The 16185-nt window shown below is 42.4% G+C and overlaps 1 protein-coding gene across 1 annotated transcript in view; it reads right to left on the bottom strand.

Annotated features, from left to right (window-relative positions):
- cyp26b1 (cytochrome P450, family 26, subfamily b, polypeptide 1) overlaps positions 1 to 4280 on the bottom strand; it is a 40121-nt gene extending 35841 nt beyond the window's left edge. The window contains exon 1 of the mRNA XM_026162783.1: positions 2982 to 4280. Within this exon, the coding sequence (XP_026018568.1) occupies positions 2982 to 3185 (204 nt within the window). The 5' untranslated portion in view covers positions 3186 to 4280. The remainder of the gene's footprint in view (positions 1 to 2981) is intronic.
- Positions 4281 to 16185: the final 11905 nt, after the last annotated feature.

Raw genomic sequence — 16185 nt, forward strand, 5'->3', positions numbered from 1 at the left:
TATGTCGATGTGCAAAAAGATTAGTACATTATTTCTGTGTGCCTGTATGTGTGTTTGTGTGTGTGTGAAGCCTCAGTAGTGCTCCTGCTTGGCACCGTAGCTCCAGAAAGCTCAGGCTCCTAATGAGAGCAGACAGGGCTCTGGCAGAGTGACCACAGAACTATTTCTAACTGCAGATTGCTTTAAAATGGATCCGTCACAGAAATGTGCTGCGTGTGTGTGCAGGGTAAAAATATACCATGTGTATATGTGTGTATGCGCATAACTTCACTGTTTTTACGCTCTCATAGTGAGAAAAAAAAATCAGCAGCAGACAGGCAGATTTACCAAATGGTGACTGTGTGTGTAGCTAAAGTGTGAGGAGTGGGCAGCGACCGACGACAGAGCTAACACAGAATGCTCAGAACCTCCAAATGCTGCTTCTGCTCTGCATGAATTGGTTCTTATGATCCCAAGTGATCAAAAAAAAGAAAGTTGAGTCTTTAAAAAGAAACCAAACATTGAAACAGGAAGGAAGTTCTGGATGATGATGCCTCACATAGCTCAAACTCTGATTGGTAGAAGGAAGATGACCACAACAAGTATGGTTGATCTCTAGGAGGAAGAAGAGCAAAACAAAAAACTACATCGCAGTAACGCAGTCCCCCAAAAATGTTCTAAGTAGCACAAAGTCAACCTCCGCAAGCCAGCTTTATGTCTGATGGCCAGCAGGGGGCAAAGTCAGTTTTAATTAAACCTATAGGAAAACAGTGCTAGTGCTTCTTCACTAAGCGCTTTCCTGGGCAGTTTATGACCTCATTGTTCATTTCAAATCATCGTCAGTGCAGCCTTTGTTGTGTTGTTATGCTCCCATTTAGAGAAAAACATGCTTGGGGGCGTGGCTTCCTTAGCGCATGGGTGTGGTATAGTCTCCTGTGGCTTGGAGACGGGCAAAGTACTCAACCTGAGGCTTCCAGACAGGATTTCACCAGCCAGTGAGTGATGTCACAGACATCCATCCTCTATCTACAGTCTTTGGACTGGACACGGGACACACACAGACTGTAGTGCATGCACCTTCTTTCTTTTTCTTATAATCAAAAAGATGTCTGTAATGGCTCCTGGTACACTGGCTGCTACTGTAAACACAGGACACGTATTACTGATACCAGTGCTGATACTACTACTTGATGAAGGCAGCTCACGTAGAGGAGAGCAGCGAGTCATGATTTACGAGATGAATAGTAAAAAATTTGCAAATTCCGAACACTTGTTACCAACCAAAAAATCACTCTGATTCTTACTCTCCACAATAGTTAGTTAACACAACAAAACACAACTTTCAGCATTTGGTGTTTCTTGAATGTAAATGTGCCTGCCTATGAAGCACTTTGGCTCAACTTCTGTTCTTTAAATGTGCTATAAGCTATAAATGAAACGGGCATGACAGGCAACACAAGAATGATCCTAAACCAATACCAGCATACGATTGATATTAGGATCGACCCGCCCACCTCTCCTGACTGCGCTGTTCTAAAACTTCACTTTAAGGTTATAAATCAGGTCTGAGCCCTGCTTGTGGGGACGCGGGGTCCTCATAAGTACAGACAGCCTCTTATTCCTCCTTCTGACTGACATGCCTCCCCCCTCCCCTCACCATAAACTTGGCCGTGGTTCCCGCTTGCATTCCGGGAACGCGTCTCGCTCGGTGTCAGATGTAACGCAGAGGAGCACCGCGAGTTCAAGCCCCGCACGCGGCCAACGTGCCTCCGCTCGTCGAGCCTGGCTTCCCTTTCCCTCCTGTCTCTCTTCTTCTTCTCTCTGTTTTATTAGCTGTCCCCTCAGCTGGCGCGCTCCCGGGAGTCCTCAGTAGCGGCACTCATGTGCACCCTGATCTCCTATCACTCACTGGTCCAAGTGTCTCGTTTTTAGCCTCAAACATTAAGATTATCTGCAAATTTTATTGATAAGGGTGGATGTTGGGGGGGGGGGGGGGGGGGGTTTAGACTGTGAAGCATCTCACCGATTAAGCGAACCTTCGGTAAGCTGGATCAATACTACGCATGGTGCAGGGCTTTCCTTTTTTCTGCAGGAATCTCTGACCAATCTACTGAAAACGCGGCGTGTCGGGAACCTTTCTGAATGCAACCAAGATTTTAAAAAAGAAGAAGAAAAGGAGGAGGAGGAGAGCGTGTCCAGAGACTGCACTTTACCCTCGATTTAACCCTTTCACACAGAACTTCCCTTTTCTCATTCCTTCTCCGAACAATCAGCACAAAACACAATCTCTTTGTGGACACGAGTGTCCTCCTTCTCCGTCAGAGACATGAGTCCCCACGGCTCAGCCTGGACTCGCCACCGTATCAGATGTGATCAATAGACTGTGACGTCGCGCCGCGACTGGCTGATGCGCTCCTGTGTGAGATAATGAGGGGAAAGAAGAGTCTGTGCGAGCCACCGCTGGAGTGCGGGGAGAGATATTACAGGGCTGTAAACTAATAAAAGATGAAGCGAAACTCTTTGATTCTCCTCTGTGTGTGCGTGTTCACTGTGCATCCCATTCACGCAGGATGGAGATGAAGCAGCAGATCAGTTTTGTGGGTTTTTTTGTTTTAGAATCTCGATATTTATGAGTTTCTGAGTTAATGTAGCATTGTGCATTATGGGATATGGAGTCCAATTAACAAAGGCTATAAAAGAACGAGTGTGAGGCTTTAAAAACAAAACAAAAAAGTTGCGTTCTGGTGTTTTTTAAATGAGTTTTCTCCTTTTGCAAACAACAAAAATGTGGCTGGTAAAAAAAAGGCGCAGATGTTTGCACAAATTACTAAAGATGTCAATAAAAAAGCGCAAAACGATCTTTGGGGAGGAATAAATAATTAGATGAGACTGATATCACCTCACAGACACGGAGACCGGCGCTGACCCAGATTCTGTCTCCCTCCACCAAACTCATCCCCTCTCCCTCCCTCCCTCGCTCCCTGCCCAGAGTGCGCTCTTACCTGCAGGAGCCAGTGGCAGGTCTCGCCGATGAAGGGGAAGCCCATGGATCCTTTCGGCATGGGCAGCTTGCAGTTTTTATCCCGCGTGGCCGTCCAACGGAGCTGCCACAGTTGCTGGGACACGGCGAGGAGCAGGGCCATGGACACCAGGCAAGCGGCCAGAGTGGCCAGAGCGGAGACGATGTCGAAAGTGTCGAACAGCATGGTGATGGAGAGCCCGGTGATCTCTGCGGAACTGGGGTCGACTTTCAGAAACTTTGGAGAAAGATGCGCTGAAACTTTTGTGCTCCAAAAAGGGGGCAAAGTAAATCTTCGTCAAACTTTCAAAGTTCTTTTTTGCGTAAAATAGCGCAGCGCTCTTTTTACGCGCGCTGGAGGTGTCAGGAGGCAGCGGCTGCTCTGCTCTGAGAATGAATGAAGTGTGTAAAGTTCCTTTCTGATTTCGTGGGTCTGTGTTTTAAAACAGTCACAAAGTGGCGTCTCTGTGCCTCAGAGGTGCGAATCAGGCTCGGCTGAACTGGGCAGAGACGCTACAGGTGAGCTCCCCGCGTCTTCAGGATCACGCCTCAGCTTATGAAGTGTGGGGGGGAAAGTGAAACTATTAAAACTCGCTTTGTTTTAATGATTGAAACATTTAGGACACGGAATTCTCTTGGCTGGGGTCTGTCCTGATGTTTGAAATATCATTTTTAGTCTCGTTTGTGAATTACTGACTAAAAATAAAAATAAAAAAGGGAGATGGAAAAAATTGCTGAAGAAAGAAAAAGAAAAAAATGATCTCTAAGGTGACACGTGTATTTCAAACGCCGGGACTCCCGGGGAAACGTGGAAAAAGTGAAGCCGAGCCCTGGAACTGACGAGGGCTTTTTACTTTTTAAAACTTCTCGAGGGATGGAAAGAGTTGGTTTAAGGTGAGAGAGGAAAAAAATAAACGAAAACTCTTCCAGGAATCGCGTCTCCTTCAAATAATTTTTAAAGAGAAAATCAAAAGGCGTCTTTGCATTAAAAAGTCACGTCTCTGTGGCGCAAACACGAGGAGTAGAAATGTTTAAGATCCGTGAGCGTACAGGGATGCGTGGGTGCGCAGGAGATGCTCAGGAGCTGCCGTCCTCCTTCTCCTTCTCTTACTTTCTGACGTCCACTCTCCTCTCTGTGTACCTTTCTGTTTCTCAGAGCGCTCTCTCTCCTCTCTCTCTCGCTCTCTGGCTGCCTATACAAGTCACCCTCAGTGTGTGTATTGTGCATGCGTGCGCAAGGAGTGTGTGTGCGTCAAGCCAGAGGCACCAATGAGTGTTTATATAGTGTGGAGGCAACTGGAAGGCGAATAGGCGGCCAAGGGCTCCCGTCGCCCCCCTCCAACCCAACTCTACCTCACTCCAGCGTCGGCAGAGAGACTCCCCTGCTCCCTCCCTCCGCTCGGCTCCACCTCTTTCGGGGGCACCCCCTTCTCCATCCTCCCTCCCACTCTCTCTCTCTCCCCTCTCAGGAGAAGGGGTGGTGTAAAGTGAGCAGCAAGCGGCGCAAGAGGAGAAGAGGCTCGGAGCGTGCTGGACCTGGCGGGGTGCCAACGGGAGGAAAAGTGAGAGAGAGGGGGAACAAGGCTCGCAGTTCTGACTTGTGTCTCCGTGCAGGACGTGCGCACTATAGTACGAGTCACCTGCATCAGGACTGATGAGACCTCTTTGTGTTTCTGCAGAAGCGATAGAGTCCAAACTGTTAACAGATCATGTCGCGTTTGTTTTAAAACGTGATTCTCAGCTGCGTGTTTACTCTGAGACGCGTCTTTACGCGCAGGCTGTCTGGAGCGAGCTTCTTGTTTCTTTCTGTTGCGCATGTCAAAACTTGAATCACTGAGCTCGCAGGTGTTTTAGTGTCAAACAGAACTGATGTAAACAGCGTGGATCTGATGTATGCTGACTTTATTTACAGAACATCCCTTTATCCATCCCATATTCTACGCACATCCCGCGCGCTTCATCAGAGTGACAGATTAGGTTCTGTCTGTTTCTTCCCTGATATTTTTTTTATTAAACTCGTTCCCTCACTTTCTCTGATTTCTCTCAGTGTTTGTAAAGAAATGAGTTCAAGTTTAGGACTGGGAATACTGGGAATGTTCGCACTCCAACTAAACCCTTATTCTCCTCGCGTCTCTCTCCGTGTTGTGTCCTTTCCTTGCCTCATCTCAGAGTTAAAGTTGCTGCACATCTTCCCAACACGCACCTCATCTAGTCTCATGTCTCCCGCGTAACAATGATTTAATCCCGCTCACTCAGCTGACCTTTTAAAATTGAGCGCCGGGTGGCTTATCTCTTTCTTGAGCCCCCAGAATACAGTTTCATCAATGACACGCAGGAGCGCGAGGATTGGGGGGGGGGGGGGGGGGGGTTGCGGGAGCTGCTTCATTCCAAAGAAAATGACTGGCTTCAATTAGGTCCGCAGACATTACCTGTTACATAACACGGAGGCAGAGTGGAGACCCTGACCCGCAGCGCGGATGCAAAAGGTCATTCGTACATTGAGGGGGCGCGTTTTGCTCTGCGGTCTCATTGTTTCATGTCATTTATCAAACCACATTTAAACTCTGTTTTCTGTCTTTGCATCTTTAACCACACTTGTGTCTTTTTTTCACGAATCCTCTTTTCTCTTCACCCTTTCCCCTCCTTTCTTCATCTCCGAAACCTGCACTCCAGACCGAGACTCACAGAGCCAAACTCTCATTTCTCCTTTCTTTCATCGGGTCTTTCCCCTCTTGCTCTCAGACAGCGGCTTAATGCTGCCGCCTAGCGGAGGAGAATCACATGACTCGCGAGTCAGACATGGAAAGGAGTGAAGAGAAAAGGGTGAAGAGCAAATGATAGATAAGAAAAAACAGTGTCAAGTTTTTCCTTTCATCGTGAGAGCATCAAAAGTTTAGTCCTGCATCATTACACATTTGAAACTCACTGCTCAGCACACACACGCGGACATGCACTGATATCTCATAAAACATCTGCTGATAACAGGAAACTTCAAACATATGTGAGAGGACAAAATGAGTCAACCGTTTCTTGAAATCCCAATAAAATGCTTACATTCAGGCTCTCAGTATTAGCTTGAACTCATATGTAGGGCAGCAGCAGCTTTATGTCATAAACCCAAAGTCACCACAGTGCTGAATCATTTCACACAGAGATCTGATCCAATAAACTCCAGCAAGGCAACAATAAAAACAAAAATAAAAGCAGATTTTTGGATTTTATTCTGTTCTTTGCTTCTTCCTTTTATTGTGGTGTCAATGTACAGTTTGGAGAGTTTAAATGCAAACCCATCAATCAAGCAGAAGGTTTGCTGATTTGTTATTTCAAATGTCTTGATCACATTGAATGACATTCCTGAGAAGACTCTGTTTGTCCAGTTTGTTTGTTTCTGTAACTGCAGCTGTTCAAAGTTTCAGTTTCTGTGAGCAGTTTAATAAGTTCCCCAATCAGCCAATCACATGGCAGAAAAGCACTTAGGCACAAACCTGGAATCAACATTAAGAATAAAGGTGATTTCAGTGACCTTGAATGTGGCATGGTTGTTGGTGCTGGGATATTCCCACACAACCATCAATAGGGGTTAAAGAGAAAGGGCTGAAAAAGAGAAAATATCTGGTGAGCAGCTTTGTTGATCACAGGGTTCAGATGAGAATCAGGCTGCTTCAAGCTCAACACAAATAACCACTTATTGCAACTTAGGTAAGGAGAAGAGCATCAAACCTTGAAGCAGATGGGCTGCAGCAGCAGAAGACCACGCTGGATGCATTCCTGCCACCTATAAATAGGAAACTGAGGCTACAACTCACACTGGCTCAACAGATGAAGATTTGTAACAACCTTTTGTACTCAAAGGGCCTCCACAGTCACAGCCGCAGATGTGTTCAGCAACTTGTTGAAGCTTAGCCACGAAGAATTAAAGCAGTTCAGAAGGCAAAAGGAGCTCCAACCTGGTACTGGTGACGTGTAACTCATGAGTTTTCACAGCACCTTTGGCAGACGAGCAAAAAACATGATTCTCAGAAGGCAAATTAGATTAGAAAGACAAACATTAAGGCAAAACAAGTTTAACTGACACGACTATGCAAGATTTCAATTTTAATAAACACACCCTTATAAATAAACATACTATAGAAGCAATAAGTAAAAAATCAAAGCCAGTTAAAGTTGTAATAGAAAATGAAAAGGGGATAAAAACAATATTAAACAAAAAAGGAAACCAGTTTATACTGAAATAAAGATGAATATAAAAGCATGAGGACGAACGTACGCAGTGACATAAACATGCCTCTCTGCGTATCTAACTCTAACAAACATGCCTGAAGGTCTAATCCACACACAGAGTTACAAATGATGCATGTTTATGTATTTGAATATAAAGTTCAGAGGGTTTAAGAAGCTGTTGTGCTGTTACTCTAACACGTGTTTCCTATTTTCACTTGTAGATGTTTTTTATTTCGCAGTTGTTTTTCACCTGCCGTCACGCCAATTTCACAACAAAACACCCGAAACCTGACCTCAGAGTGAACTCTAGATTAGAACACCCTAGCCCGCATACGATTGCCAAACTGCTGAATCAGAGCTGCTTTGAAACTGACTTTAGGCTAAGTAAAGGGAGTGTCAGCACCATGGACAGAGTCGCAGCACTGCAGATTGACAGGATCAAACGCTTCGTGTTACTTAAACAGCACAGAGTTAAAAAATGGAAGGGAAAGTCCGAGCTCACGAGTTTCTAAACAGAAACAGCGAGATCAGCGAACAGCTTTACTTTTAGTCTCGTTGTTATTTCAGCCTGCAGCCAAAACTGGACCGCATGCCATCCATGCTTATTATCTTGGACTGTTTGTTTGTTTCAGTTAAAATTCAGCTTCATATCCCAAGCAGAGATTCCTCACAGTGATTATGGGCACAGTAGTGATGTAATATTCACTGCTGGCAGCACAGAGGAAACCACGATAGCACAGAAAAATGCTCCCAGCACATCGTGTATTGTTTGAGACAGATGCATGTGTGCTCAGCAGAATGAATTAAGTTTGTTCCTAATTTCAAATCTTCAGGTTTCCTTCAGGTCTGCAGGTTGCACTCCTGCTGGTTATATATAACTGTTCTGTATATCGATACATAGCTGCTATTTAAATGCAGGTTCTTAAGTCATGTGTAACAATGAAATATTAAACATAAAAAAGTGTTTTTATAAATAGGGAGTAGCTGTAGCTAGGTTATTTTGGGGAAACCTGCAGTCAGCTGAGACTGAAGACATCACTTGGTTGAGTTTCAACTTTCTGGGCGTTTCTCACCTTTAGCTGTTCCACCCTTTTTTGTGGGTCGCTTTGTCTTCAGTTTTGTCTTCAGTACCTGATGGGTTGAGAGTTCACTAACAGTTGACTAACTTGGCCGTTGAAGACCATCTCTTTTCTCTGCCTTGAGAAAGTCTTGAGTTGTTGTTTTTGCAGTGTGCTTTGGGTCATCATATGTTTGCATTTTGAAACTCTTTCTGATAACTTCTGCAGAGTTTGGCTGAATCTGAGCAGAGAGCATAGCCCAGTACACGACACAATTAATCCTGCTACACCTGTCAGCAGTCACACCGTCAATAACACTAGTGAGTTTTATCATCATTTGTAATGGAATAACAAGGAAACAGGCATCACCTGGCCCTGAAACTGCTTGTCAGTTAATCATGGTATTATCACCTCCGTAGTATTATTGATTTTTATAATTGAGCCATTTGTATATATTAGTGCTATTTCCTTAATTGAGACTCTGTAAACATATTGTATTATTTAATACATTATGTTATTTCGCAGTAACTCCTAAACAGCGATTGCAGTACTTTAGTTAAATCCCTTGAATTAAAGCTGGAAGTCTGCACTATCTGAAAGTCTGAACCCACTTAAAACCCACTTTAAAAACCCACTGTGGTGCTGCACAGAGGACAATATGCAAAAATAGGGTCAAACACATGTGGGCCTGACCACATACTGTAGGTGAGTAATTAACTGAAGAGGAACTGTGAGACCAGAGACCTTCCAATTCTGGGAAACCTCAGTCATGTGAAACTGGTTTCAGTATCTCGGGGTTTTAAAAAAAAACAGCAACCCTTTCACCTCCACCTTTTTCCACACCTTAAAAGAAAAAAAGCAGAAAAACAACAACAATGGTTTCTCCTGTTAGAGTCCTATGTTTTTTAAACCCTTCCATCCACCCCAGCCTCCTCCTGGTGTGGATTTTGTGGCTCTAAAACATAATCTGACCTTCTTCTTTGTTGCCATCACACATGAGTGATCGCTAAGGTGTCTCACTTGACCACAGAGGGTCATTTATGATTAATACATGAGCAAACACACCACCCAGTAAATGTCATAACCATTTTTCTTCTGTGATACAAGTTATGCAATGTAATGATGTCACATCATCATGCAGTATTATTATATTATTACATACATGAAAATTACACATATATGCCAATAAAGAGAAAGTATTTTAAATCCAATTGATTGTCTTTGTAAAGTTTTGGTTGTTTAAAGGAGTTTTTAGAGGGGGAAGAAAATGAGTAGGAGTGCAGATGAAGTCGCTGTGATTCAAAGCTGATTCACAACTTTGTGGTGCGACTCTGATTGAACACAGTGAGGCAATGAGTGAGCAACCTTGATTTAAATAGTTCCCGAACAAGTAAATCACTGCCCTCCTGAACATCCTCTGTGGGTGACCTCATTCGCTCGACTGCGAGGTCGCGACCTCTTGTATAATGTTTCAGACTTCCAGTGTTTGATTTGGTGCTACTTAACCCCGTTAAAGCTGTTATGCGTGTAAGACAGATAATTACCCATTTCATGTGGCTGCAGCGTAAGCGTGTGTGTGTGTCTTTCGTTGTATAAGCACAGAGGCCTTATCTTTACATTCCACAGCTATGTCCATTTAAGCTTTTAACGTTCTACCTAAACACACACAGCCGCTTGCCTCAGTTAGCCCGAGCAGAAACAATGTGGGTGCGCAACATACAGAAAAGTGTGTGTGTAAGTCCTGACGTGTTTCTACTCAACAGCTATTTTCAATTTCCTCTGACCCTGGAACAACCTTTCACAGCCAAGGTGGCTTTAGAGGGCTTAGCGGGGTACAGGGAGTGAACACAAGCGCACACACATGCCGAAAAGCGAAGCGGTGAGCAGAATTTTACTGATGTGTAGCTTTATTTTAAAACTCTACACAAAACCCTTCTCGATTTAGAGTCTGTCTCTGGTATCTCCTAGAAGTGTTCACTTCATCATATTCACATGATGAGTCTCTCTTTCCTCATCACATGCACATACAGAGTTGTGCAAAACTCTTGAGCCACCACTCATGTCTTTAAATTTGTGTCCAGTGAAACAGACTTTCTTGTTTTTTTTTGCTTTTTGAGAGACTTGAAACTGATCTATGAATCATTCAAGAGTAAAAAAAGGTACCAAACACAAGGGATGAACAAGTGTCATGTCTTTGCAAAGAACTAAATGATGTGTGTTTTTAATTTGAAAAGAAGCACATTTTTTTGTTCCCATTTCTTTAGTTGAATCTATGACATTTGACATTTTTCATTGATTCAAGTATAAAAAATATTGCACAATGTGTTTGGTCAGTGTTCATTTTTAAGCTTTCCCCCATTTAGATGTTCGCTGTACTCTCAATGAAGAGTTTTAACACCTCAGAATATATAAATACGTGCGTGCTTTGATGACCATTAGAATACCTTCTGGATTTTTCCAAGTGTGTTGCTATTAAAGTGATCACCTTTGCTAATTTCTGATGTGAACCCAGTCATTTTGTTCTGCAAACAGGCCTGAAATATCACAGAAACCGCTCAGTAGGCATCCAATGGGAAAAGAGTTAAAGCTTTTGGACCCAAAATAAGCAGCGAAACAATGAATTGCAAGAAAAACTGCGAAGGCTTGATTTGTAAAACTTAACATTGACCCAATATTTTGAAACAGGGTAGAGGGGAGTAGAGAATGAGACTGCAAAGACAGTTTGCAATGACCTCATTATCTCACGTACAAAAACAGAGTCGTTTCCATCACAGCGTTCACTTCCTGCTGATTAACTCAGCAATGCTTCCCCTTTTCACAAAGTTGAAGAGTCAGTCGGTCTTTAGGTCACTTTGGTAAATTTTGCCTTCAATAGAAACCATTTATCCACTGTATTTAATATGAATAATATATGTATAATGGATGATATAGTGTATTTAGAAAACTATTTGAAGCACTTTTCCATCCAGCTAACTGCAACTTTTTAAAATTTAACTATATCTGACTTAAAGTTTTCATTTGCCACTAGCATTTTATTGAATCTCTCCATCTTTACTGGTGACTTATCCAGCATTATATTACATATTTAAATTATTTCTCAGTTGCTTTAAGCTAATGTATTTCCTTTTAACTACGTGATCGAACTTCTTTGTTCCATTTAGTGTTTTTATGAGTCAGCGGGGACATGGTTTTTTTTGTTTTGTTTTTTTATTCATTTAATTATTTTTAATTAAATTAATCTATTTAGTGAGGTTTCCTGTAGGGGTGTGGGAATGAGTGATTTAAGTGATTAGGGCTGTTTTTCCCTCCCTGAACAGGAACACGGTCCCCACAAGTAACTGATTCACAGTGCGCCCCCACAACATTGGTTATACAAATACACACACACACACACACACACACACACACACACACACACACACACACACACACACACACACACACACACACATATTTATCTACAACGGCACCCCGGGTGACCTTACAAGCTGACTTAGAATACAGTATCCGTTCAGCAAGCATGACATCACCACTTACTGCCTGCAGATACTCACACAAATCAGATTTACTGTAACCTGCTGATTTACAGGCAGCACCACCAGATTTACAGCCTCTGAGACTTAATAAGGACACAAATAACACCCAGAAACTAACCTGCATTCTTCTGAACATGAGACGTTTGCATGATCAGCTTGTTGTTTGCTGTTGTATTTTTTTATTTTATTTTTTTTTTAAATATGTGGGTGTTCAAAACAAAATCAGGGGAGGGAATTACCGAAAATCCCAGCCGGTGAGACTGGTCTCAGCCTTAGGCTTGCTATTATCTGCTGATGGAGCACCAGCTATTTTCGAATTAGGGGGAAATTTAGGCAAGTTTGGCATGCAGGAGTGACGATAGTTTGTTGGGTGCCTTGCCAAAAGATGTTGGATAACATTTAACCTCTTCAGTGCTGACAGACTAGTGTAGGAAGGAGTTTGCACAGAATTTACTCTAATAGAAAATCCAATAGTTTTACATTAAATTCTTTATACAGATGGTACTACTTCTGTGTGAAAAATGTAGATTGCACAAAGTTCCCGGGTTGTTCTTTGGGGCTAAAGAGGGCACATGCTTGAAGATGTGAAGAAACTAGCATCAACTTTCCTTTTTGCAACCATTCTGTATTGGATGGCTTAATTATCTCACAGGTATGGGGTAGGTGTGTATGGCTGTTTAGTTTTGCATGTGCATGGGCTGTGTACATAAAAGATGGGTGTAGCTTCTACATCTGTAAAGTGAGGCCAATCTGGAGGTGTCTAAAATCATAATTTCTTAATGGCCAGCAGGAGATGAACCCTGTAGCTGAAAAAAGACTTCTGGTTGTATATAAGCCTTTAATTTTAATTTAAAGCACCACACGAGTGTTTCTATTGAGAAATTCAAGTTTTGAAGGGTTAAACGGGTAAATGAAAAGAACTAAAAGTTAATTTGGGCATTATAACTGTGGAAAAAGATGATCATCGGAAAAGCCTTTATTATATTAATTTTAAATGAGCTAGTAAGCCTTCTGATATGTAATCACAGGCTGTGCCAATTAGCTTTGCACATTTTTTCATCATTTGAACTCTTAGGTAATCTCCATTAACAAAATAAGAGCTGTGTGTAGCACAGCAGGCGGCTGCAGACCTGTGGTAATGGATGAAACAATAAAAGGACCGGGCAGAAGTGGGAAGACAACAACACGGTGGAACAAGCAGAAACAGACAGATTAAATGAACTAAAATTAAAGCTGCTCAGTAGTTACAGATGTGGCTGATGCTCTCTTCTGTTCATTTTAGTGGAGGGACAGAGGTTTTCCACGTGGCACTTTTTGTTTTGGATCTCCATATGAGCGTCGACTCGAATTAATTAGCTATGCTGATAACAAACCATGTCCTCATGTGCCGTTCTCGGTGTTAATAAACACTTGGATGTCACATTAAAGACGGCTGATCCAGACTTTAAAGTTCAGGAGAGGTCAGCAGTCTGCTTTTTATTACCAAGATAATAATCCAATTTATTCACAGCACTTTTCAAAATAACACATTCAGAAAAGTTGTATTCGCGAGTCAAACATAACCTTCTCGTCATCTGTTATATATTGAGGACCCAAGCCTTTAAAACGGCTGAAGCTGAACACACGACTGATTCTGGAGACGAGTCTCACAAGAAGAAGAGAACTATCTGTGCTGTGTTTGATGCCTGCAGGGCACCGGGTCAGTGACTAAGTGTGGTTAAACAGTCCAAGGTTTTATGCGGATTCCTTGAAGTAATTAAATACAAAGTGTCCTTCCTGCTCCACAAATTTTCTGGATCGGGACTTGTGGAAGACTTCTGAATAAAACTAGGATGTGGGTTTCTAAGCTGCCCCTCAAGGTCGCAGTGTGACAACTTAATTAGAGCTTCAGCTCATCAGAACTCTAAGCTTCTAGTCTTGGCTGCATATTTGTTAGAAGGGAAGATGTAAAATCTGGTCAATTCACTTATTTAATACTTTAAAAAATGCCTTTTTTTTTTTTTTAATCGGAAAGCTGTACATTTGAACTCTTACATTTGGCCGAGGGATGTGAGTGCATGATTTTCTGTTTGTTCAGTCTGTCCTGCTGATGAGCTTGTCACTAATTTATTCACAGTCATATTTAGGGTCCTGCTTGACAGTTAAAGTCAGTTCTAAGTTGGCAGCTACAGATAAAACAAGCTAAATACTCCAGTGGGCAGACTGTACGCATGTCCTTCAAAGGAAAATTGTGACATTAACTCAAAATCCTAACCAACAACTCATCCAAACACTCACTCAGGTCCAGGTCGGTTGAATCATCCATCTGAATATCGCTGGCCACCTCCTCCACTTCCTCTGGGGCAACACTGAGCCATTCTCAAACCGGCCAGGAGACATAATCTCTCCAGCATGTCTTGAGTGCACCCCTTGTTCTCTTCCCATTTTGATATGCCCAAAAAATGTCACCTAGGAGGTGTTCAGGAAACATCCTGATCAAACGCCCAACTCATCGCAACTGGCTTCTGTTGATGTGGAGGAATGATGAAGCTCCTCGCAGCTCTCTCTTCAACGTATAGGCATCTGTAGATGCAGATGACAGACTCCACACTCACCTCACTCGTGAACAAGAATCTGTTCTGAAGCTTTGTATGTCAGTTTGTGAATTTAGTTTTGTCTTTGTTTTGATGTTTTCCTTGTTTTGTTTTCAGAAGGTTTATTTTTATTTTTGAGTTTCACGTTTGTTTATTTATTTACTTGGTTGATGGTTATATTTACCACACAATTTTGGAAATATTGATTGTATTGATCAGTGTGATGTGTTATACCTTACATATATAGTGCAACAAACCTAAAGGTTTCAAAAAAAAAAGTAAAAGTAAAGAAAGAAAAAGTAAAAGTAGATCCCAGCGTTGCAGTACAAAGAAATGTTCATAATGTTGTAAGTTTGCAGTTCACATGGGGGAAAATGACAAAACTTAATGAAGGTTTATTAAGTTTATTATGATTGTTGTGATCCATCTGACATCCAGATGTGTGCAGAAGCCGGTCCAGAGGCAAGTTTGGTAACCAGGATCTGTATGTGAATCTTTTTTTTTGTTTGTGACTTTAAAAAAAGATTTTAAAATTATTTTGAATTATGTTGAGAAGTACACATTTTAAGTCAAGTGAGATGATTGATTCCACCCTCATACCTAACTGTGAAGCTGCAGCCAGCAAACACATGTTTCTAAACAAGGAAATGGCTTGCCCCGGGCCGTTTTCACACATGCACCACAGCTTTGAAGTAGACAGTACTCAGAGCTTTATGTGAAAATGCAGTAAACCAGAAAAAGTTTTTGCTCTGCTAGGCTCCAAGGACAAAGCCCAAAAAATGACCCTCGGGTCCATAGTGCAGGGTGTCTTCATGTCACAGTTCCTTTCACCGAAACCAGGCAGTGCTTTTACTACCCTCACTGTAACTCGTGCCTGATATGACAAAGGACTATTGGGGACAAAGTTACAACTCAGTTCTCCCAGCAGTGTATTCTTGAAAAGAGCTTTAGTGAACTTCAGTGAGCTTTGAAATCATTAATTATAGGTGCACGTTAACATTTCACAAAACCAGTTTAGCCATTACTCTCTCTCCAGTTTTGTAGCCTTTTTGTGAAGAGATTAGAGAAGAGCACTTTTTTCATGTTGATAAGAGCCAGATGATGTAATCTGGGCATCTGATTAGGATGATTAGGCTCTTGGGCACCTTTTTTTAGGCACACCCAACTTGGAGGACACCCCATGATGGACCCAGGACCTTATAGAGAGATTATACAGCTCTTGTCACCTCAGGAATCCCCTGAAGTACATCTGGAATACGTACTTGACTTCAGATAAGCAGAATGGATTGATGGATGGATGGATCCATTAATTAACTGTAACTCTTGACCAAGTGCTCATTAAGAAGCACCTCTAATCTCTATGTTAAACACATGAGACTCTTTAATCTTTAAGAATCTGACTGAAACCTCTGATTCATGCAGAAATACAACATCTGTTGTGATGTTTTGCTGTTTTGAGAAGAGCCTCTAATTTTTTTGCCGTCGGGGGCTCCACAGGGAGTCTTTATGCTACTGGTCGGGCAGAGGATGTTTTAAATTAACTCAAAGTCGTCTTGTGTTAGAGTGAGAAACAGACAGACCTTAATCCGCCCTCGTCAGATGCCATGGCGACATCTGATGACGGAACAAAAACAGAGGGATTAATGTATTTCTTTTGAAGTGACAAATAAACCCTCTGATGAAAAGGGAGAAGCCAGAGAAAAGAGTGACGCTGGGAAGCCAGAAAGGGAGCATAAACATATTTTTCTGACAGAATAAGTGATCAATGACAAGCACCAACAAGGCGTGGAGGGGAAAAT

The sequence above is a fragment of the Astatotilapia calliptera genome, chromosome 3 (genome assembly GCF_900246225.1).
Source record: "Astatotilapia calliptera chromosome 3, fAstCal1.2, whole genome shotgun sequence".
Lineage (NCBI taxonomy): Eukaryota > Metazoa > Chordata > Actinopteri > Cichliformes > Cichlidae > Astatotilapia > Astatotilapia calliptera.